This window comes from Xyrauchen texanus, chromosome 35, assembly GCF_025860055.1.
Source record: "Xyrauchen texanus isolate HMW12.3.18 chromosome 35, RBS_HiC_50CHRs, whole genome shotgun sequence".
NCBI lineage: Eukaryota > Metazoa > Chordata > Actinopteri > Cypriniformes > Catostomidae > Xyrauchen > Xyrauchen texanus.
The window spans coordinates 19,037,057-19,063,464 of record NC_068310.1 but is presented as its reverse complement, the minus strand read 5'-3'; the positions used below and the strand labels follow the sequence as shown (position 1 = coordinate 19,063,464).

Sequence of the window (26,408 nt, the reverse complement as noted above, 5' to 3'; positions counted from 1 at the left end):
TGTTTTTTTTTTAGGAATATATTAAACTTTTTTTTTTCTCCAAAGTCTCTGACCCCAATTAGTTAACAAATTATGTATATACTGAAGACTATGCAAAATACTATAATACTATAACTATTATTGTTTATTTTACTGCAAACCCCAATCTTTTATATTACCAAAGTAATAATTCACTTACAGAATGGCATTTAGCTTATATGGCATTTACTGTAGCTATATTAGCCATAGGAAATTGCTCTCCTCTATTGCACATATTAGGAGATCTAGATTTTCAAGATGACAATTTCTGTGTGCTCCAAACTGTATAAATCAGTAAACTGTCTTGTTTTTATGGTCAATGGCTTCTGAGTATTATTTGCAAATTAAAAGTTTGCACACTAAAATGCAAAATATATACTAGAGATTGTAAAGTCGCTGGAGTGAAAAGTGGCAAATGTTCATGGCTTTTTAAGGAGAATTATAAGTAGAAGGCTATAAGTTGAAGGTGCAATGCCAGTGAAAATGGAATACATTGCAAGTTTACAACCTCTACCACAAGTTTAAAATGATCTTCAGCAGCCTTAACACATCAGTTGTATATTCAGTGCATTCATTAAATATTCAGACCCCTTCGGTTTTTTTCTCCACATTTTGTTGTTGCAACCTTATGCTAAAATGTTTTAAATTATGATTTTTTTTCCCCACAACAATCTACACTCTATAGCCCATGATGAAAAAACACATTTTTGATAACTTTGCAAATTTATCAAAAGAAAAAAAAAAATGGACAAAAGTATTCAGACCCTTTGCTATGATATTTGAGATTTAGCTCAGGTGCATCCAATTTCTCTGGATCATCTTTGAGATGTTTCTACACTTTTATTGGAATCCACTTGTGGCAAATTCAATTGATTGGACATGATTTGGAAAGGCACACACCTGACTATATAAGGTCTTACAGCTGAAAATGCATATATGTAAAACCCAAGCCATGAGGTCAAAGGAACTGCCTGCAGAGCTCAGAGACAGGATTGTGTTGGGGCACAGATCTGGATAAGGCTACACATTTTTTTGGCTGCATTGAAGGTTCCCAAGAGCACAGTGACCTCCATAAATCTTAAAAGCAAGAAGTTTAGTACAAACAGTGCTGATCAGGGATGAAGGAAAGCTGAATGCGGTCCAGAATGAAAACCTGGTCCAGAGTGCTCAGAACCTCAGACTGGGCCGAAGGCTCAACTTCCAACAAGACAATGACCCTAAGCACATGTCAAGACAATGCAAGAGTGGTTTAAGGACAACTCTGTGAATGTCCTTGAGTGGCCCAGCCAGACTGGAACCAAATTGAACATCTCTGGGGAGACCTGAAAATGGCTGTCCACCGTTGGTCCCCATCCAACCTGACAGAGGTTGAGAAGATCTGCAGAGAAGAATGGCAGAAAATCCCCAAATCAAGGTGTGCAAAGCTTGTCGCATCAAACCCAAAAAGACTTGAATCACTGCCAAAGGTGCTTCAACTAAGTACTGAGTAAAGGGTCTTAATACTTATGTCAATGTGATATTTAAGTTTTTATGAATCAAAAATCTGGTTTTTGTTTTGTCATTATGGGGCATGTAGTGTAGATTGATGTGGTGAAAAACATTATTTAAAGCATTTAAGCTGCAACAATAAAATGTGACAAAAAATGATGGGGTCTGAATACTTTATGAATGCAATGTATATTACTGACAAAACATAAATGTATACTGTATGCAAGATGTACATATTCATACAAATATTTATAACAGGTCAAACTCCATTAGAGGCAATAAGTAACCATATTCCCATGGGTTGAATAAAATGAATGCATTACGAATCATGGCCTATTTTAAGACCCACCCATAATTTGCCTCGTCAAAGGCTTTGCGAGCTTTTTTCAACTCCTCATTCATTGTGAGCAGGTCTTTCATTCTCGCAAACTTTCTATGGTCCTTGCAGATGAGAAAGACGATGTCCTCCACCTGAACACGGCCCTGGCAGCCTATAGACATTGCCTTGTGTATCATCACCGTGATGAACTCGATCACCAGATCCTCCAGTATATCCACTGATTCAGTATATGGATTTTGGTCATCTCCAAACCCATACATCATACAGCAAAGCTCCTTCGAAAAGAGTTGCTTTCTTTTACCCTGGCCCAAGTCTGCCCCGTTACCTCCATCGTCCATATCCTCATCAAAGCCAGGATCATCCTCTTCCTCAGCCATTCTTCAACTCAAATGCACAACAATGTTGTGAAAGCTGAAACATAATTTGGTTTCTACAGCATTTCAAGAATCAAAACATTATGCGTCTCTTCAAGGAATGTTCCAGGTTTATTACAAGTTAATCTCAATCAGCAGCATTGTGGCATTTTGTTAATTACCACACATAATCATTTTGTCTCATCCCTCTTTATTTAATCCTACAACGCATATGTAATGCTTCACCTCACTTAAATGCAAATAAGGGTAAAAATTATCAAGGTGAAATCTAGATGCTAATTCTTTATAAACTACTTATTTTTACAAGAAAATGTAACTCTAATTATATTTTATTAACAATTATTTTTTAAATAATTCAATATATCAATATTAAATTGATATATCCATCCATCCATCCATCCATCGTCAACCGCTTATCCTGTGTACAGGGTCGCGGGGGGCTGGAGCCTATCCCAGCTAACATTGGGCGAAAGGCGGGGGACACCCTGGACAGGTCGCCAGTCCATCGCAGGGCCACACATAGACAGACATACACTCACACTCACCTCCACATCCACATCCACACCTAGGGCATAAATTGATATATCATTTATTAAATTTTGAAGTGTTTTAGACACATTGACAGTGGAGTAGGAGTTTTGCGTTACAGTGTTAAAAAGCCTGCACTGCAGAAAAACTGTTTGGTGGTAAAATATGACATGTTTCAACAACTCTACACACACAAACACATACAATTAAGTACAATGGACTAGGATCAAATGTTGTTGTTTTTTAATCAAATAATTTGCAATAAACTTTTCAATTTGCAAAGAAGTTTCTGGTTCAAATACACTAATAATTGGTCCAGGAGATGTTACCATTGTGCAGGTGTCGTGAATAAGGCCACAGTTTGCTCCATGAGGCCTGTCCCTGTAATGAGTATAATGTCATGCACATTAGATATAAGCATCGGCTGAATGACAACTTTCTATACTTCCATACTACACATCACATGCCTGAAATGTTTGTCATAATCTTAAAAATCTTTTGATTGGGCATATGGCATATGCTTAAATGTTTGAAAATAGTTTTGTAGACAAAAATATAATTGTGCCAACATATTAATTTATTTAATTACAAAACGAAAATGTTATAAAAAATAGAAGTTTTTGAAATGGATGACTTTGAACTAATAATTAAGAAAAGCAGCTAATAAGTGCCCAACATAGATGGAAACTCTTTCAATACTGTTTAAAAAGCATCCCAGAGTGATACCATTTTGAAGATGCTAAAATATAACATGGTTTTGATTTATTTCAGTTTTTTTAGTCACAACATAATTCCCATATTTCCATTTCTATTATTCCATAGTTGTGATGACTTTACTATTATTCTAAAATGTGAAATATATATATATATATATATATATATATATATATATATATACACTGTAAAAAGTTTGTTGTAATTTTTACAGTAACTTACTGGCAGCTGGATGCCAGTAAGTTACTGTAAAATGATTTACAGTAATATTACTGTATTTACATTTACAGTAATATTACTGTATTTTCATTTACAGTATATGTACCGTATTTTAATTTACAGCATATGTACTGTATTTAAAGTTATTTAGTTAAGATTTCATTTGTATTTTTTATTAATATTTTCCACCTGTAAGAAAATCTAATTGTAGCAACACCCCCCCAACCCCAAAAAAATCACAATTACTCATGCAGATTTTACATTTATTGTCTTTGTTGAACATTTACTTAGTAAAACAAGTTCCAATGTATCTGTAATGTAACATAGCTAAAACTTACACATTTTCAAAGTGATACAAGCCAAAATAAAATGCAATAAAAAAATCAGTTTGTTGTTACTTTTTAGTAATTTTGCCAATAAAAGTCAACAATCTCTCTGATGAGAGATGCCACAGGGAGATTCAGACGAATGCTTTTTCTTTGCATCCTCTATCCAGATTTTTGGCTGATGTGTGACTTTGTTTGCTATTTGGTGCCATCAGGGTTGATTCTCAGAATGAACCTGCAAGCACAAGAAAAAATAAATTATTTCTCATACCAGTGTTTCTCCAACTGTCATAACTCCGTAATGTATGCACTTTGGGGTCAATAAAAGCAATATGTACTGAATACCTACAGGTAAAGTGCATAATTAGTTGATGATCCATGACATTCAAATCACTGAATCATTCAAATCACCATAACAACAAAATATATTTTGGGTTACCTTATGCTGCAACCCTCATTTGGAAAAAGAAAAATCAATTTTAAAAAATATATAAAAAGATTTATAGACTCACTAATTAAACTAACCTATATGTGGGAAAAAGTATAGCAATGGGGGGAAACTCAAAAAAGGCCCTAGCTGGCCAGCACATGCATACGCAGGATGTTCTTACTTCGAGGCAACAATTCTTACCTCTGAGCTGCCCTTTTTCAGCCTAGACAGGTTGGCATTACAACAAAATCACTGTCCATTTTCCCACCAATACACTTCACATCCCTCATCTACTACATTGACGGTTAATATCAAAATGAGAATCAGAATCAACTTTAATGGCCAAGTATTTGTACACATACAAGGAATTTGACCACAGTTATTTTCATTGCTCTCAATGTGCTTACACAGGATTTATATTTGATCAATAAAATATATATCAAAGTGGATTGACCCTAACCTAAATTAGGAATATAAATTCTGCGCAATTTGTTGCCACACTGTCATTTAACAATTGGTGTTACGCCCATTTCACACATACTCCGTTTGCGGTGCGTATGCGTTGTGTATGCGGTGCATATACGGTACAGGAGCAGCACGTGCTATAGTGCTTTCACATATGCTGTGTTTGCAGTGCGCTACTGATCCGCAGTTTCTGTGTGCCACAAAATCAAAAATGTATTAGTAATTTTTATTTTAAATCCAAACGTTAACTTTGACATTGTTTAAGACATTGAAACAGTATGAAAATTAATTTTAATCATTGTGATTCTTTGTTTTACATGTAGTTCGAGTTGTTGACAGAAGAAAAACTATCGCGCTATATCTTTTGCTAAGAAGGAGAAGAACGAGATGCATTTGGGTTCACTCAGTCAAACGAGGCAGGAGACAGTTTGGTGCTTGTCTCAGAACTTCGACTTTACAGTGACCGGCACCTAAAGTACTTTCGGATGAGTGCCGAACAGATGGATAATGTTCTTTCTCTGGTTGGAGCAGACATCACAAGGCAAACCACAACGTATCGTGCATCCATCGAATCATATATGATGCCATTTTGCAACTTTCGGGACTATAATCATACTTTTTTGTTTTTCTTGACCCTGTAATTTAGTAACTATAGAACACATTAACTGTAATTATGCGTATATGTTGAAATTATTACAGTTTCTTGACAATCTATGTCTATTTTAATGTGAACAATGCGCTGCCACTTTAATTCAGTGCGGTGCAGCGCAGCAAAAACAGACTCGGTGCGTAATCGATCGCTGCACTGCTGTATACACACCGCAACTGGAACGGATCGACGGACTGCTTCCGCATGCAGTCTGAAAGCTCTAACCTGTTAACATGGGTACGGAAACAAATACGCACCGCATACGCACTGCAAACGGAGTATGTGTGAAACGGGCGTTATGCTGCTTTTGAAGTATTTAATGATGTACGAACCTCTGAATAAACTCCAGTGTACTGGCTGCCTCTTCCTAGTACTGCACATTGAATACATAGTAGCAGCCAAACAGGACAGCTAATGCTGATGAAAAATCTGTTAGCTCCTGCAGCTGGATGATGACGCTGCCCTCCATAGTTAGCATCTATGTTTTTGCTTGGAGAACAGAATCTCCTGTAACAAACACCATCACAGCAGCTTTTTAGTATTGTCACAGGCTATGTTCAGCCTATGCGTAAGATCTTAAAGCTGGTGTTGTACAGACCCACCATCTGATCATAATCTCAGCCATAGTATCAATTAATTACATTATTTTCATAGCCTTACCAAGTGCAATCACCTTGGGATGCTGGGAACAGCGAAGCTTCTCTCTACATCTGCTGGAGTTGCAGTGACCTAAGGGCAGCAATTAACAAAAAGTAGGAAGAAATTCATTAAATATATAGAGAACATACTTGTGTCTTTCTTTACAATACTTTCTAATAGGCTCCTCTATAGAGGTTATGCTTATATGTCACTATGTGTTATATCTTGTGATACAACCCCTTGACCAGCTCAAGTATGTCTGCCTATCTTGCAATTCACAGCTAAATTCCATATCAGGCTTATTACCTGTAAAGATTGATTTTTGAACGATGCAAATAAAATGGACCCTCAAATGCATGACACATGTATACAAAACAGGAATAGTCTTTGAAATGTCAAACTATGATCCTAATTACAATCAATATTCTCTAGAAACAGCTGTTCAAATTAGCATTAATACTTACATCTGCCAAAAGAAAGAGTGAATCCTCCCTCTCTCTGAAGTACGTCATTGTGGTAATCATAGATGAAAACTGCAAGGTCAAGTTGACAAATCTAGAATTATTCAGGTTCATATTTTGATATGGTGGTAAAACCTGGAAAGCGTTCCCACAGATAAAATTACATTGTTTGCACACAAATCGCGCAAACAATGTAATTAAAGATAAAGTTTCTTTATCTTTTGTTTCTCTGCTTAACTTACCGTTACGACGGAAACACCAGAAAAGACAAAAGACACCTCCTGGGACTCGAACACGATCCAGACCACAACCTTGAAAAAAAAAAAAAGATGCACTTGAAAACACTGTCTCATAAAATAATAATCATAAACTCCGCTTGAACATCGGTGTTGCCTAACACTATTTAGTATTTCACATGAGCTATTTGCGTTGAGTTAAATATGGAATGATATTCCGGACATTATTCAAAAGGAATTGCAAATTGTATTTGCAATTGCGTTTTCAATTTGTGGACGCATAAAATGTGACATAATCCAAACGCAATTGCAAATCGCACATTACGGTTTGCATTTTCGTTTAAGCGAACGCACAGTGACTGCCAGATTTCAAATGGAAAAGCAAAGTCCGTTTGCAACTGTGTTTCCCATATCTTACGAGTTTTGGCCCTGTCATATTTAAATAGCAATTTCAATTACCACGTCTGCTTTTTCACTTTCTCAGCGTCGCGTATGTAGCCAGCCAAAACTCAAATGGAATACTAATTTTTTTAATTTTTTTATTTATTGCAATATTAACAAACAGAACAAGAGGATACATACAAGAAATATAAACAATCTTTCAAAACAAAAGAGAAATTATGGTTCAGAATACATTAAGAGAGGAAATGTGAAAGAAATTGAAATATATTCAACAATAGTCTAAAAAGAAAAGAGAGTAAGAGAAGAAAGAAAAAAAAAGAAGAGGGCACAAAAGAAAAAAACATTAAGAGAGAATATTAAACATGGCACTAATTCTGGATGTTTTCATTGCTTTCTTGTTAACAGAAGTTGAAATTGTATTTAAATACATCTTCAGTTCTTCTTTGAAAAAGCTAAAGTGGGGTTTACTTTTCATATAATTTACATTTATGGATATGAAACTTTCCAATATATAAAAGAAGGTTTATACAAAAACATGCATTAATTAGATTCTTGTCTTTAACATAAAATCCAAAAAGAATGTGACTATATGATAAAGGACAATCAGAGCATCAATATTGTTCCAGAAAGACAGAGTAAAAAGACATTCCCAAAACAAATGATCAACAGTTTCAGAGGAGGCTTCACAAAAAGAGCAGGAAGTATCAATATCATTTCTAAATTTCTTTAAAAAAGTATTTAACTGGATAAAATCTATGAATAATTTTATAGGATATTTCTTTAACTTTATTAGTTAGAAAGAATTTCTGAGGATGTGACCAAACATATGACCATTTAATATCATCAAAAGGTTATTCCAATAAGAAATGGAGGAAGGAATTGAAGTAACAGGGTCCAAAAATAATGACCTAATTTTATAATTGGATTTATGTATTGAAAAACAAACAGAACCAACCACAGTAGATTCAGGGCTAGGGGAGAAACAGAAGTCACTGTAGCACTATTATTGTTTCTAAACAGCATACAGATTTCCAAAGAGATGGCCTTGAAAACTATATTAAATTCTTTACTAGATACTGGGAATTGGTATCCTGAAACAAAATCGGAATAATTAAATAAATTACCTTCACTATCAAATAGCTGGTTTACTAATATCACCCCATTATTGAACCAGTTTTCAAGAAATAAAGATTTCCTCTTATGAAGAATATTACAGTTGTTCCAAATTAAAAAATTGTGTGGCAAGAAATTATGCTTGTAAATAAGTTTCCAAGCCATAAGCATCTGCTGATGATAATTGGAAAGTTTGACAGGAAGTTTACTAATTGAATAATTGCACATTAAAAGAAAATGTATACCTCCTAATTGAGAAAAAATATATCTTGGGATTATACTCCAAATAGAAGATTGATTGTGAAGGAAACGTTTAAGCCAATTAATATTTAAGGTATTGTTAAGAGAATCAAAATCAATGAAATTTAAGCCACCTTTATTATAAGAATTCAAAATAACTGATTTTCTAATACTCAAATGGAATACTAATTCCTTAGTATTTCCATTTCCGATGCCTTACACAGAAACCTGTCAATCAGGGTCAAGGGTGGGATTATGCTATGGGGCGTGTTTGTCTTGGGAAGTGACGTCACTCACAGTCGACGGTCAAGAGGTGATTCCCTGAACAGACGCCGGTTTATCAAATCAAATCAAATCAAATCACTTTATTGTCACACTACCATGTACACAAGTGCAACAGTAGGTGAAATTCTTGTGTGCAGTTCCGAGCAACATAGCAGTCATGACAGTGACGAGACATATACCAATTACAGTAAACAACATACTTACACAACACAATTTACATAACAAATGTACACATACTTACACAACACAATAATTATATACAATGTACAGTAAACAATAAACACAATATACAATACAATAAGTAGGAGTATATGAAATATATATATATATATATATATATATATCTATGAAGTAGTATATTGAGGAGAATATGTTGACAGTCCAGTGTGAGATTATAGATGAATAAAGTGCAGTGCTAATTATTGATCCTGATAGACTGTGTGATGTCACTTCCCAAGACAAACACGCCCCATAGCATAATCCCACCCTTGACCCTGATTGACAGGTTTCTGTGTAAGGCATCGGAAATGGAAATACTAAGGGAATTAGTATTCCATTTGAGTTTTGGCTGGCTACATACGCGACGCTGAGAAAGTGAAAAAGCAGACGTGGTAATTGAAATTGCTATTTAAATATGACAGGGCATAAAACTCATAAGATATGGGAAACACAGTTGCAAACGGACTTTGCTTTTCCATTTGAAATTTGGCAGTCACTGTGCGTTCGCTTAAACGAAAATGCAAACCGTAATGCGCGATTTGCAATTGCGTTTGGATTATGTCACATTTTATGCGTCCACAAATTGAAAACGCAATTGCAAATACAATTTGCAATTCCTTTTGAATAATGTCCGGAATATCATTCCATAGTTAAACTCCTCCTGGTTAGCTAACGTTAAAGCGGCAGAGGAACACACAAAAGTTGCGTTTCTCTGTTTAACTAAGGGTTTCTTCCGCAAATTTAATTGATATTAACATATTCACCAGTTGATAATATCACCATTATGTCGGCAATCCCCGACAACTCCTAGCCAACAGCCAAAAAAAAAAAAAACGGGCGTCAAAAGACAAAAAGTTACAGTTAATAAATCTTTCTTTAATCAGATGACGCGCGTTAGTATGCTGTTAACATTACAAATCAATACATTTTAAAATGTCTCCGTTTTATATAATTAAATATAATAATACAAACAATATACTAACCTTTTTGATGAATCCTTTGTAAAATCTCATTCCCAGTTGTCCTTTATCTCACTTTCACCAAACAGCATGGAAAAAAATATTTGAAAAGAAATCTCTCTTGCCATTGGTCAGTTTTTTTGTGGGCAGGTTCACTACTGTAAATGGATTTACAGTACAGAAGAATTACTGTAGAATTACAGTAATGACCATATATTTTCCCATAATCCTTTGCTATTTACAGTAATGTACTGTATACACATTTTACAGTATCTTGATGTACGTATTACAGTAAAATACCGTTCAAATTACAAAAATCAGTTACAGTGTGTGTATATATATATATATATATATATATATATATATATACACTATACATATATATATACACACACACACTCACCTAAAGGATTATTAGGAACACCATACTAATACTGTGTTTGACCCCCTTTCGCCTAAAGAACTGCCTTAATTCTATGTGACATTGATTCAACAAGGTGCTGAAAGCATTCTTTAGAAATGTTGGCCCATATTGATAGGATAGCATCTTGCAGTTGATGGAGATTTGTGGGATGCACATCCAGGGCACGAAGCTCCGTTCCACCACATCCCAAAGATGCTCTATTGGGTTGAGATCTGGTGACTGTGGGGGCCATTTTAGTACAGTGAACTCATTGTCATGTTCAAGAAACCAATTTGAAATGATTCGAGCTTTGTGACATGGTGCATTATCCTGCTGGAAGTAGCCATCAGAGGATGGGTACATGGTGGCCATAAAGGGATGGACATGGTCAGAAACAATGCTCAGGTAGGCCGTGGCATTTAAACGATGCCCAATTGGCACTAAGGGGCCTAAAGTGTGCCAAGAAAAACATCCCCCACACCATTACACCACCACCACCAGCCTGCACAGTGGTAACAAGGCATGATGGATCCATGTTCTCATTCTGTTTACGCCAAATTCTGACTCTACCATCTGAATGTCTCAACAGAAATCGAGACTCATCAGACCAGGCAACATTTTTCCAGTCTTCAGCTGTCCAATTTTGGTGAGCTCTTGCAAATTGTAGCCTCTTTTTCCTATTTGTAGTGGAGAGGAGTGGTACCCGGTGGGGTCTTCTGCTGTTGTAGCCCATCCGCCTCAATGTTGTGCGTGTTGTGGCTTCACAAATGCTTTGCTGCATACCTCGGTTGTTACGAGTGGTTATTTCAGGCAAAGTTGCTCTTCTATCAGCTTGAATCAGTCGGCCCATTCTCCTCTGACCTCTAGCATCAGTAAGGCATTTTTCGCCCACAGGACTGCCGCATACTGGATGTTTTTCCCTTTTCACACCATTTTTTGTAAACCCTAGAAATGGTTGTGCGTGAAAATCCCAGTAACTGAGCAGATTGTGAAATACTCAGACCGGCCTGTCTGGCACCAACAACCATGCCACGCTCAAAATTGCTTAAATCACCTTTCTTTCCCATTCTGACATTCAGTTTGGAGTTCAGGAGATTGTCTTGACCAGGACCACACCCCTAAATGCATTGAAGCAACTGCCATGTGATTGGTTGATTAGATAATTGCATTCATGAGAAATTGAACAAGTGTTCCTAATAATCCTTTAGGTGAGTGTATATATATATATATATATATATATATATATATATATATATATATATATATATATATATAAAGAATGAGTAAGTGACCCTAAACTTTTGAACGGTAGTGTAAATATAAATGTGAACATGGTATTTAAAATATATTTAATTACATAACAAATGGCAACTGAAAACAAACGATGTATTACAAAAATAATACCAGTGTTAAATGCATTGAATACCAAAGGAAACACTTAAGGACCAGAGACATATTCCAGTGGTATTGATGCAAATTCTCTTTTAATTAAAAAAATAAACTAAATACAAAAACATTTTTACATGATAAAAGACACCTTAATTGAGGGATACTCAAGACAAAAACGCAGTGTCATTTTTTACCCAAATAGGCGTTCTAGGGTAAAAACAAAGCATAAATCATCAATACAGTAAGGCAATTTCAATGAAAGTGAATGGGCCAGTCCATAAACATTAAAATACACACCGTTTCAAAAGTATAGCCACAGGACATAAACATTATATCTGTTAACATGATTTTAGTGTGACTAGCTTGCTAACCTTATATGTCATTACATATATAATGTCATTATATCACTATATCAACTTCTTTGTTATGATGACATAAAGATGTTAAATTTCTCATTTTATCACATTAAGATTATGCCAACACATACACAGTTTGCTTCTTATGACTATAGGGCTACTTTAGAAACAGTGTGCATTTTAACATTCATGAATTGGCCCCATTCCATTATAAATGCCTTGCTGTATTGTATGTATTATATTAAGTTAAGATAGACGTTATTATTAATATATGACAGGGCCGGAGTGGGATTCATATTCAGCCAGGGATGTCATGTCCAAGTCAGCCAAAACCCAAAAGGGGGGTTGGAGGTGAAGATGATAACAATAAAACAAGATCACAGCAGAAATATGCAATAACTGGAAAATTATTTAAGCTCTCCATGTCATTATACCACATATGGCATTCACTAAGATGTTTACTTTGTCATAAGACTTCATTGTATGTGTTGAAAAAATAAGTGAATGTTAAAGATATATTTGATCATTTCCTCACCCTCATGCTATCCCACATGTGTATGACTTTCTTTTGCAGAACATGAATGAAGATGTTTATAAGAATATCTTAGCTCTGTTGGTCCATTCAATGTAAGTAAATGAGAAGCTGTGAGAAACATAAATTATTAAGTCATTTTTAACTAGAAGTCTCTACTTGCACTTTCATAAATGCTCTTCTTTCTTTACAGTCCTTCTTCTGTTTTTTTGTGATTTACATAAGTACAATTGCTCCCTACTGGGCATGGAGGAGAATTTATAGTAAAAAATAAATTAAAAAAAACTTCAAAATGTATCTGTTTCTCACCCACACCCATCATATCTCTTCTGAAGACACCGATTAAAACACTGGATTGTAGTGATGTATGGATTATTTTTATTTATTTATTTATGTGATTTTTGTACCTTCTGAGTTCTGATCACCATTCACTTGCATTGAAAGGACCAACAGAACTGAGAAATTCTTCCAAAATAGCTTCATTTGTGTTCAGCAGAAGAAAGAAAAATTTAGTGGCATGAGAGTGAGTAATTGATGAGATAAATTTCATTTTTGGGAAAACAGTTTATTTTAAAGATGATCTAGACACATAACACTGTAGAACTGTAAATGTTTATAACACTTTCAAGATGTACAGGCGCACACATTAAATTGTCAATGCTTTGTATTTTAGATAATTAAAAGATCCAGTGAAACAATGAACGTTGGGTGATTGTTTTTCAATCAAACAATCACCCACATTTGAACATTCCATTCAAAAACGTGCCATTTAACAGTGATAAGAGTGAAATTAAGAATAAAAATAACACATTTGTACTTTTCTTTTACTTGGAATGTAAATGTTCAGGACACAGGCAAAATGGTTACTGTCTCTTTAAGATTTAAGATTTTTTTTTTAATCGCTTGATAAAACATTAAAGGCACTCTTTGCAGTTTGTTTCGTTTAGTTTAATCTTTTGAGAGCTGTAAAGTCCCATTATTTTCGTACCGTGTCGTGCTGTATTCATTTACTTTAAGTATTCTGTTATTTTGTGACAAAAATAATTTTGCTATTATCATTCTGCACTGCTAGGGAAGAGGATTTCAGAGATGAATTGATTGAGACTGCAGTCAGTATTAAACATGTGATGATTTTGTACCTGAAGCACATTCGTCCATTCACCTGTTAGTAGCCCATCTTTTCTCGATGGATCTTCCGTGATCCTTCCCGCGCTGTGACGAAGCGGCGCAACATCAGTAAGGGCCCTTACAATATGAGGTGTGATTTGTGCACTTACTTTGCAAACTAAGCAATCATCGTGTCGATCGTCACATACATTGCCGTGACCATGAACTGCCTGGCGTTCCATAGTGACGTGTGACGTCTCAAATCTTACGTCTGACGCCTGAATACTATGGGATTTTGGCATCACACCTCATAGTTGTGTACGTGTTAACTTTTCACGCATTGTTTACGTGTCGTGTTAACAACATGTAAACAACGTGTTGATTTCATGTCATTCAGAGCCATTTGGCCACTTGTCCCAGTTTGAAGGGGTGAGTGTTGCACTTTTCCATTGGCTGCTGAGTTGTAGGGTTAAACCATTTCTGTAAGCCTGGGGGGTTTGCCTGCCACTATTTAACATACTAAGAATCCTATAATTTCTTGGTCCTTTTCTTCCTTTTGTGAGTAGCCTATACAAATGTAATATTAGGATTGTAGTTTTAAGACTTTACAATTTATTTTAAGTTATAAATTATTTTCATAAAGACAAATTGCCTCCTTATGCTTCACTACTGATATTCTTGCTTTACACCATTCAACAATTGTGTTGCTGCAAAGTTACAGTGGTACTCACTAAATGATAGTTTAGGATACAAACCATTGTAATAAATGTATTTGGAAAACATGAAATTTTACTCTTTGAACATTTTTATTGAATGTAGGTTATGACCAGCAGGGGGGCATACCAGACTAGCCTATACCCTTAAGATATAGTGAATGAGTGAGTGAGTGAGTGAGTGAGTGAGTGAGTGAGTGAGTGAGTGAGTGAGTGAGTGAGTGAGTGAGTGAGTGACTGAAAGTAAAACAATTAGTGTGACGGGTGGTAAGTCAAACTGAGGGACGCACACAAATCATAAAATATTTACCAAAAAATAATATTTATTTTAAATAAATATATCTTATATATACAGGGACACACATAAAATCCTGAAAATAATAAATGTTTAAATAATAAAACTTATTTGGTGATATTTTAGATGCAAGTGTCATGTTGGTCAACACGGACATGTGAAATTGGCTATGTACTAATGAAAAATGATTAAAAATAGTATGTTACTCTTTAAGAATAGTATTTTTATCATATATCATGTTAACAAGAACACTTCATTTAATAACTAAGCTTTGGAAACACACTTTGGGACATTTTTTGTGCCTTATGCATCTCATCAAACGTTGCGGACACAAATGGCAGCCGTTTCATGGGATAACTATTTTACACATTTATGTTTTTAACACTAATAGACACCTCCTGACCTTAGGTTCTCAGTTGAATATGATCATAATCGTTTGTCTTTTTTGGATATGTGGATCGAATTATGCAGTGGCAGCCTTATATCAAAAATAAACAGATAAGACTACAATCTGCCTAGCCAGCAGTGCTCATCGAGCTCTGGAATATGGTTTACCCAAGAGCTCAGATGTCATTCTAATGAGGAACTAATTGATAAAGCTGCTGCAATTAAAAATAAAGCTTTCGGGACAGAGCCTACTCTTTACAGTGTATTGATGAGGCTTACCAAGGTGCATTTTAATTGTAGTTTGATCTTTTACAAAAAAGTGTCAAATAGGGTAAAAGTTACTCTGTCAGAACACTATTCTTAAACACTGGACTATTTTTGCCTCTGATACGGCATAAGCATTAGCATACCCAGCATTTTAATGATCCTCCCCTCTTTGTCTATAGAAGAGGTCCTAACTTATGCAACAAGCTGGTGCAGGGCTAACATTAAGGCAGGTCCTAAACAGAATATTTTAGCTCCTCTAAAAGATGGAAATAATCCATCTGGCAATTGTGCCCAGTGCCAAACAACAAGGGAAAATCCTCAATGTGGATTTTGATATGTGTTGTGCTGTAATCCAAGATGTTTCTTTTCTTCATCTCTCATGTACAGTTTAGGGTCTATGGTTTGTGGTGCCCCTCACCTGATAACTCTCCATTAGCTCTTTACTTATAGATCTGGGGACTTCTGATTTATGATGGCTCAAGCCTGATCCCTCTCAAATCCCCATTTAATTTATGATTAGATTGTATTGTACTATTATCATGGGCAAGTAAGGCTTCTAATGGCATTCAGTACTCAAAACCTCAATTCCCAGGAAGTGGAGCGTCTGTCATCGGGGTTTGCACATAGACTTACAGTCTATTGGCGTGCACAGATGTGTTGGTACTGCCAGTGACTGGAATGTGATTGGTTATTTCTGCCTGTCTATCCAGTGTTGAGTTATGTATGCTCTGATGAAGGTCTGTTAGACCGATAGCTTAACAAACTGATACACTGCATAGATTTATGTGTGCTGATATCTCTTTTATCAGTTTGGACTCATTGATGCTTCCAGCACCTTAGCAAAAATTAAGCCGGGTGGAGGAGTGGTCATCCTGTTTTATTTCTGTCTCTGATAATAAAACAGTGAAAAGACATGGATTGATTTATTAAAGTGCAATTTAAACTTTTATTTTGTATTTATATAGTTATTTATGACTGATATAGTGTATGGATTTGATGGCTGTTTTCAAGGCTTTCAGGCTTGGAGACACTTCAAGATGGATTTACTTTCAACATACTTAATACACGGCATAGTTTCTGTCTTACAGGTTCTCACTAATATAAGCTTCAAAATACATAAGACTTGATGCACTGGATTTTTCATTCCCCAGTATCTCCAATATGCCGCATGCGCTCATTCATACTAAACAAAAACTTGCAGCATAATCCCACAACCATGCTTTCACATAGTGATGCGATTTTCTGGAACCAGCTGTGTGACAGAAAAAGACCCAACAGACACAACACCAGCATGCCGGCTGTGGCTTTTCACACAGACATTGTTCCATCTCTGTTACTACTCATGTTCCTGGCGCAAAGGTGGATCAAATCAGACCCCCCTTTCACGCTCCGTACCTTTCATATAGCGAGACAATACTCCCAGAAAATAATGCAGTGTGAAAACAGCTATGGATAGCCAGACTCATGATTTAATTATCAAAAAATTAGATGAGAAGTCTGCTGATATTTAACAAGGGCCATCAGACCATTTGCACAATACTGGGCACAATTAAAACTGTTGAACCACATTAATATATATAATGTATTATGTATAAATAGGCTGTAACTGGCTAAACACTTACTTCTCAGGTTTTAGGCTTTAATAAGAATTTTAAGCATGACCTAGGAGTTTGGCAGAGTAGTGTACATCTGCTGTCCAGAAAGTCAAATCAGTTACTATCTGACCTAATTACAAACTTTCATTCTAATCCCGACAGTCTTTGAAAGGCTGTACATTTCATCAAAATGGGTAATATCACATGTGTACATATGTCTGAGTGCTTAATATCTAAACAAAAAGAGGTCAGTTTAGGGTTTAACAAGCCCCATAATTAGTCACAATGTGCCCTCTGCTGGTCAAAGCCCTACATTAAATTAAAATGCTGAAAAAGGTTCATGTTGTTTTCCAAAGACATATACAGTATTTATTACAATGGTCTGTATCTTACACCAACATTAAATGAGTACCACTGCTGTTAGTTTTTCCCCGCACATTTGTTAATGTTTTTTAAGATATAAAACTAAAGTTGATGAATGGTGTAAAAAGCATGAATTCCCTCTAATGTGTTTGTTTACCAAAATAGGCAGTAAAGGAGCAAAAGGGGGCAATTTATCTTGATGAAAATAATAATAATAATTTATTTTAAGTCCTAAAACTGCAATCCAAATATTACATTTGTATAGGCTACACACAAAAGGAAGAAAAGGACCAAGAAATTAGAGGATCTTAGTATGTTAAATAGTGGCAGGCAAACCCCCCAGGCTTACAGAAATGGTTTAACCCTACAACTCAGCAGCCAATGGAAAAGTGCAACACTCACCCCTTCAAACTGGCTCAGAATCTATCCAAATGGCTCAGAATCACGTGAAATCAACACGTTGTTTACGTGTTAACACGTTGTCAACGCGTTAACAACACGTGAAAAGTTAACACGTAGACAACGCGTAGACAACACGTTAACAACGTGCAAACAACGTGTTGTCTACGTGTTAAAATTCGCGTATATTTGAACTGCCTGGCGTTCCATAACGCATCGCCCGTGACGCATGCGTCTGCTTGCGTCCATTACACTGTTTAGACTATGAAAGGGAGCGCGTCGCTCACGTTGCTTGCGCGCGTTGACTATGTAATGGCCTTAAGGCTACTCTCTCATTTGTTTGGGTGTGAGATGATAAACTACAGACTGCGTACGCTATAATACGGAACGAAATTCTGATCCTTTAAATACCGAATGTTACGGACTGTTGGCCATTGTTAAGCGACATATGATGGAAGTTTGTCAATCAACATGTGGATCTAACCGGTCCAGAGGGAATTCTCCCGATTGCCACTCCGGCCCTGCTAACGGTAATCAGCATTATGCCCCAAATGCATAAACCTGTATTGACACTGAAACATTAATCTACGAAGACAACCAGGCAGCGTTATTTGCGTTCAAACTAGTAGGAATAACAATACAATAAAAAGGCAAATTTATACGAGAATACATGTCATCACAGGCTAAGAGCAAACCAAGAACACGTATACACATTCGCACAGTGTTTATGCTTAACTTACATGTTAAAACTGACGGCTAACAAAAAGCAACAGACCCCAACTAGCATCTGCAGAAACAGGAAATAATGTTCATTAAATTACATCTTACGCGCCACTGGAAGGAGACTTAAAATCTACAGCTCCATCTCTGAGTTCTGGATGATGACACTAACATTACTTGACCACCGCATTACGGTGTAAAATGAAGGCAAATACATTCTGCGGTTCACAATGGCTTGAAGAACTAGCGAGAGAATTTACACCAAAGAAACATTTCAAACACTTGAGGAATTCACATTTCCCCGGGCTGCGCTGCATGTCAACATAGCAACGTGCACGTCATAGCGAACTACTCGAGGGTGCCTGTTGGTTGACAAACAAATTGCTTTTTGAATGACATAAATATTGGACGAAGTAGCGCGCTAATGTCTCCCTAGCATGCAAATGATGGTCACATAGCGTTTGATGTCGTTTACGAGGATTATATAAACACTGAGGTAAGAAAACCTGCGAACACTGACTTTAACTAGTACTAGTTAGCTGTAAATGGCACAGTCAGCATGCCTGACCTGTCCCAGAATCAGTCGGGTAACACGCTGTGAATGGTGGCGATGCCCAAAGCTTGGGAAAATGTTTCAAGATTTGATAAAGGTATTCAGGCACGTGCACTCATAGACATCAAAAGGGGCTTGAGCACCTGCCCTTTTTATTCCTGGAGAGAGTGCCCTTTTTTCTGGGGTGCTTTTTAAAAAAAAATAAAAATAATAATAATAAAAAAATATATATATATATAAAATATATATATATATTTATATATATATAAATATATATATATATATATATATATATATAACTAATAATTAGGCCTATATCGGGGGTAATAAATATCCGTTCGTCTACTAAATGAATACAAATAATCAATAATAGTCTAATTAAAAACAACTAGTGAGTTAAATCCAAGACAGAAAGCCTTGCATTCGTTAAATATATGGAAAGCAAAATGAGATCAATTGTTGTCTAGTCTAAGGGGAGTGTATTTTTCTGTTGAGAATTATATAAAAGAGACATGAATAAAATGTGTTTTAAACTTATAAGCCATTTTGAGTTTGTCGCAATGCGTTTCTGTAACCCCAGATTTAAACAGAAGATGGCACCAAATAGCTTTGGTGTGATTGTGAACTCATGTTACATATATACAGTAGGCTACAAAACATTAATTGAGTTAACGATTTCTTGGATGTCTATTTAGTTAAAACACTATAGGCCTACGTTCACTCACAACATCACATCCTTATCTAGCTAACAGTCTCAAAACACGTTACTGTTTAAATCGTTATTTACACACACACACACACACACACACACACATATACGACCTAAGCGAAAATGCTGAACTGTGAAATTAACAGACCCATTAGGCCTATCTGTCAAACCGTATGATCTCATTTTTCATTATTTTAAAGTGAACATCTGAATGAGTTTGCTTCAGTCACTGTTTAGAAACACATTTTAGCCTCTGGTAAAAACAATGAATACACTTCCCTTAGACTAGACAATTGATCTCATTTTGCTTTCATATATTTAACGAATGCAAATCTTTCTGTCTTTTAATTTAACTCACTATTTGTTTTTAATTAGTCTATTATTGATTGTTTATATTTATTTTAGTAGACGAACGGATATTTATTATCCCCGATATGCAGTACAAAACATTAATTGAGTTAACGATTTCTTGAATGTGTGTTTAGTTAAAAACTATTTTAGAACTGAATAAAACAACATTGGTATGTTTGATCTACGCTTGAATAATTGCCTTAACAGTTTAAAAACATTTCCTAAGAGAAGGTGACATTTTTAAAGCCAGGAATAAAATGCCTGTAATGGTTTTAAGCTATGAACAGGTGACAGCTTCTGTTTAATTCATGGCGTGAAAAGATCTCACGAGTTCACCACCTAAATAACCTGTCTCCCGTATCTAACAGTGATCAGACGCCGTCTTGTTTAAATAATTACTTTAAAAAACACGATTCCCACAGGGTCATCACATTACGCGTCATGACACAAACCCAAAACGCTTTATCAATTTAACACATGTTACTGTTTTAAATTATCATTTAAAACACACACACACACACACACACACACACACACACACACACGCATGTTGTGTTTCCATGTTTTATGGAGACTTTCCATAGACATAATGGTTTTTATACTGTACAAACTTTATATTCTATCCCCTAAACCTAACCCTACCCCTAAACCTAACCCTCACAGAAAACATTCTGCATTTTTACCTTTTCAAAAAACATAATTTAGTATGATTTATAAGCTGTTTTTCTCATGGGGACCGACAAAATGTCCCCACAAGGTCAAAAATTTCGGGTTTTACTATCCTTATGGGGACATTTGGTACCCACAAAGTGATAAATACACGCTCTCACATACACACACACACACACACACACATACTTCGGTCCACTGTCAACTGATCTTATGCCATTGTCGTTTTGGATGAGATCGTGAAAGGACTGAACAGAACAGATGTGTTAAAGGTATATTTTATATTGCATACTATTTCGTTTAAAATTTAAGACATTTTGTTAGCGGTACAACTAACATGAAATATTGTGTTTAGTAAAAATAACCCTGTTTGCCAAAGAATATTTTTGATAAACCATTTTTCATCATTTTAAAGTGAACGACTGTCTTTGAGTTTGCTTCAGTCACTGTTTAGAAACACATTTTAGCCTCTGGTAAAAAATAAAGCCTTAAGTTTGTCATCAAGCATTGCACCCCATTAAAGACACATCAATTAAACACATTTTAAACCTAATAAACACTTTTTATGTCTTACAATTATAATAAAAAATAAAATGACCCACACCCATTACTTTATCATTGTTTTTGAAAAAATAGTGATTGATTAAACAATTTTTCTACCATACATTATTTTATTATCTCAGTTTTCCATTAAACATTGCACATCATTAAAGATTAATATTTTGTCTACTCTTTTTAAATGCACAGATGGGGTATCAGAACAGACACTTCATACTACTTCCTGTACACAACCGCTGACCAAACATTTCATATCACATCATGAACATCTGCCAGAGGTTGGGTGGGGAGGGGGCGGGACCGGAAGCAAAGGTCAAAGGTGACGTCATCAATCATTTTTTGACACAACGTGAATAATACATACTACTACTGTAGAACTCCTGGCAGGTATAGGTGTTCACTTTCACCAGGAGTTCACTTTTGATGAGGTCCACAGATGCTCAGTTCCTTGTCTCGGTCCACGCAGCGGTCATCAGTGAAAACACCCTCTCCACGAACAGCTCAAAAGCCAAAGATATCAGAGCTGTCATGTTTGGGGCACTGAACTGATTCAGCAGAGCTGTCCGTGAAACTTTGGTGGCATACCCTGCACTCTCCTTTTTTAGGGTCACCTGTAACTGCTTTTAACCATGTATATATTTTCTCCAATTCTTTATTAAACGAACAAAGACACTTTTTCTTCTCGGTAGCTCAGGATAGACCCATTTTTCTGTTGCAGTTTTTTTTTCCAGCGTTTTCCCGCTCTGGCAAGAAGAAAAGGCTGTGCTGTGCATGTTCAGTGTTTTTGTGAGATATGAAATTGTACATGCTGTTCTGCTGTGTGTATGTGTTTCTGGCCTTCCATGTATGTTCAGTTGACCCCAGATGCAGGCTGCAGTGCGCACGATAGTGAGTCAATATAGCAACTGCTGACCGTTTTCTAGATCCAAAATATTCCTTACAGTTTTCTTATTAACTATTTTTTATAGTGACTTTGTAATTAAAGGACGATGAAATAAAATTATGCCGAAATAATAATAAAGATAAAAAATTATACAGACTAAATTGAAATGCGGGACACTGCTTATGACTTGCGGGACAAAGCTTCCACCCTACCATACGACCTGCGTCAGTCGTGTCTCGTCTCGGGTGTGTTGCGTCATAAATATAAAATGTTTAGGTCTTTGGACCCATTGCAGTTTGCCTACCACAACAACCGCTCCACTAATGATGCCATTGCATCTACACTACACACTGTTCTCTCCCATCTGGAAAAAAGGAGCACATATGTGAGAATGCTGTTTGTAGACTACAGCTCAGCATTCAACACCATAGTTCCCTCCAAGCTTGATGAGAAACTCCGGGCTCTGGGCTTAAACAGCACAGTACATGGTAGTGTGACAATAAAGTGACTTGATTTGATTTGTGTTGTTTTCTTCACTGTATAAACTGTGTTGCTCACACAGCTGAAATTTCACTTACTGCCCTCTGGAGTATACAGGTGGTACTGCGATTAATTATTTTAACGCGTTATTAACGCGTTAACTCGACAGCCCTAATATATATATAGCGCATTGCTCGTGCCTCAAGAACTCTGAGTCTTGTGGTGCGGCTAGCGTTCGCAGTGTCTCGTTCCCTTCGTCTCAGGGAACCGAGGTTATGTACGTAACCGAGACGTTCCCTTACGACTTCAGTCCACTTGACATTGCGTTACTAACGCATATGGGGAACAGAATCCCATCACGCCGCACTACATGACATGACTTCCTAAAGAGGAAACATGGCGGCGCAGTCTTACGGGACGACCGACATGAGTATGCCGCAGTGAGTGATCCTCATGATGGCCAGGAGGAGAGCACTCATAATGAATATATGAGCTATAGCCATATAGTATGAATTACTCCTTATGAACCCGGCCGGGAAGGGAGTTTATTTATAATGAAGTGCTTGTGACTTATGGAATTATAACAGTCCCAATGCTTTCTGAAACAGCTTCAGAGGAAGTGATCTCCCCAGTTTGAACTGAGACAGACACTGTAGAATGGCCTGAACGCGCTCGCTCATGAGGTGCGACAGTCCGAAGGGCAGGACTTTGAATTGATACGCTGTTCCCTCGAACGCGAATCTCAAAAACATCCTGTGGTGCTGTACAATTTGGATATGGAAGTATGCATCCTTCAGATCTATCGACGCAAACCAATCGTGTGGGCGTATATGCGATAGAATTTGTTTCTGAGTAATCATTTTGAATGGGCGCTTTATAAGTGCGTGATTTAAATGTCTCAGATCCAGGATTGGCCGAAGTCCGCCGTCTCTCTTTGGGACAAGAAAATAACGGCTGTAAAACCCTTTTTGTGCTTGACAATTTGGCACAATCGCTATCGCGTTTTTCATGATTAGATTGTGTATTTTGGCTCGTAACACTGGCGCGTCTTCGGACGAAACCGTGGAAGACAGAAGGCCGTTGAAACGGGGTGGCCGGCGAACAAATTGGATCGTATAGCCATGTTCGATCGTTTTTTGCACCCATTCTGAAATGCCCGTTAGGGCTCGCCACGCGTCTGCGTAATGGGACAGAGGGCACTTTGGTTTGCTCACCGTATGATATAATGCGTCGCTTACCACAGGGAAGCGGTTGTGCATAATGTGTGTGCTTTGAAGAGGAAAAGGGCTCTTTTTTGAGAATGTATGAGCATCTCGTGCATTTGCAACGAGTGCTGTATTCTTTATTGCATTTTTTATTGCATATGACACAGAAACAACATTTTTTAAAACATTTTGAACAGCAATATTCCTCTCCCGACGAACAGCAGTGGGGAGGTGGAGAACAGTGTTCTGTGTCTCCAATCGAGCCTTCTTCGGAGCACCGGAGGGAACAACAGGCTCCATTTTCCTCTTCAAAGCGTTGCGCCCGTCAGGAGCGCTTCCGCTGCGCGGGGGAATTCCTCCCGTCGGCGCGAGGTGGGCGCTGATACGGCTGCTTCCGTTTAGGCCAAGGCTTGCGTGGCCTCACTGGTGGCTCGGCGGGGGCCGGTGCAGGCGCTGAGTTAGCGGGCATGGGTCTTTTAGCCGGGCGCTGACTTGAGACAGAGCGAGGGCGAGCCGCCTGCGCTATGCTCCATTTGGGCATGACAGAAAACGCAGCTCTCATGCTTGTCTGACGGCGGGATGTGTCTCTCGCACAAGGAACACTTACGGAACGACATCTTGAAAAAGACGCGAACACATAAGTGGCTCTTCTAGATATATAAATATAAATATAGATTTATATTTATATAACTTATATCATTTATATTTATAACACAAGTATTTGCTTAAAAGGATGCTCTACACCTGCCGATGCGCTGCGGAGAATCAGGATGCTGAGGTCCGTTCACCAGCGAAGCGTAAAGCGGCGAGGCGCAGTGATGTTCGCCGGAGCACTGCAGGGGAGCGGAGATTCTTCTCTGCTGTGAACATCTGGTTTGAATCGACGGCGAAGGTAGAGGGCTTCGAGACAAGAGGTAATCGCTGTCTTGGAAGAAATTCTGAGGATATGGAGTGTGTGCACCTGTTTTATAGTGGTCAGTTCGCGCCAAAACGAGCGGTCAGTTTCGCGCCAAAAACAGTTGGGGCTCAAACACCATAGCCAATATCAGAATATTGCCGTTATTGTAGAGAGGGTTCAAATAGGTCGTGTGTGAAGGCACTCCCCATATGCATTAGTAACGCAATGTCAAGTGGACTGAAGTCGTAAGGGAACGAAACTAAAACACGGAAGAACATTCAGGGGTTACACAGGTTGGGAAAGACATCCACAAAGAGCAGGGTAGAAACATAAACGGTAACCATGAGCGACGACAAGAAACATAATCATTCAACGATCGACAAACAAACAGAGGAAAGGCAGGGTTTAAATACATAAAAGGTAATGAGACTAAACGACAAAAAGGTGAAAACAATGATGAGTGCAGGCAGTGAGGGAGGCCGGGAATTGTAGTTTTAGACAAGGACTAGTGAAACACGGACAACAAGGAAAACATGACATGGAATGTGATAGTGACATGTGAAACAGAAAACACGGGGCAGATAACAAGGAATCGTGAGAATATGAGCCCACTCAGCCCACTTTTTCACTTCTTTTTATGGCACAATTTCTTCAACTATCCTCCAGCTCAGAGGAGTTCAGAGCATGGCTCATTAGTTCATTCAGTTCTGATCTAAGATAAGATCTTTTATTGAACACACCATGTAATACATTTTAAGCAACTGCAGATCCAATGGGTCTAGCTAGGTATTTGAGAGCTTCCTCTAGTGGTTATAGAGGGTATTATACAGTATATGCCTTGACCCTTTTAGAGTCACATTTTTTGATGCTCTCCAATGTCCTGTTCATTTCAAACACTCCCATCCCTCTTTACTAGGGATGCAAAAGACATCTTAATAAACACCTATCAAAGTTTTGGTTTATATAGAGAATGAGGACAGTATGTAATACAAATAAAATCCTATTTAGATGTAAAAAAAATATGTAATAAAAACAATAAAAATAAAAACAGTATGAAGAACAGTGTGACTTTCTTCCTCTCAGGTATAGAGAGACAATAGAATGAGGAAGTGATGAGGCATTGTGCAATCAGTGACTTCACATTGATGCATTACAGTAAGGGAAACTAAACAGACACATTCTCACAGACTCACACACATGCCTGAGGAACTGAACAAAGGCAAATACATAGGTAAGAGCTATTTTACATGCATCATAAGTTGATTTTCAGTTGGTAATTTTAACATGTTGTAAAATAAAGAACTGCAAGATACTTGTTTTTCTCTTTATCAATTTACATTTTGGTTAAAAACTTAATTTACACATACACATTATATTACAATATGCCAGTGCAATGCAAAGATGTCTATAGTTCTGTTTGAAGGCACTTTGTGTGGAATATACTTATGGAAAATAGTTCTCGTGGGTTACA

At 37.0% G+C, this 26,408-nt stretch overlaps 1 protein-coding gene across 1 annotated transcript; it reads right to left on the bottom strand.

Moving 5' to 3' along the window:
* Nucleotides 1–189: 189 nt before the first annotated feature.
* LOC127628785 (transcription initiation factor TFIID subunit 13-like) lies at nt 190–19,301 on the bottom strand. Its single transcript, XM_052105668.1, has 2 exons — nt 18,652–19,301; nt 190–2,230 (listed from the first exon to the last, which is right to left on the bottom strand). Exon 2 carries the CDS (start codon nt 2,221–2,223, stop codon nt 1,840–1,842), a length of 384 nt encoding a protein of 127 aa, XP_051961628.1. The 5' UTR covers nt 2,224–2,230; nt 18,652–19,301; the 3' UTR covers nt 190–1,839.
* Between the last annotated feature and the right edge of the window lie 7,107 nt (nt 19,302–26,408).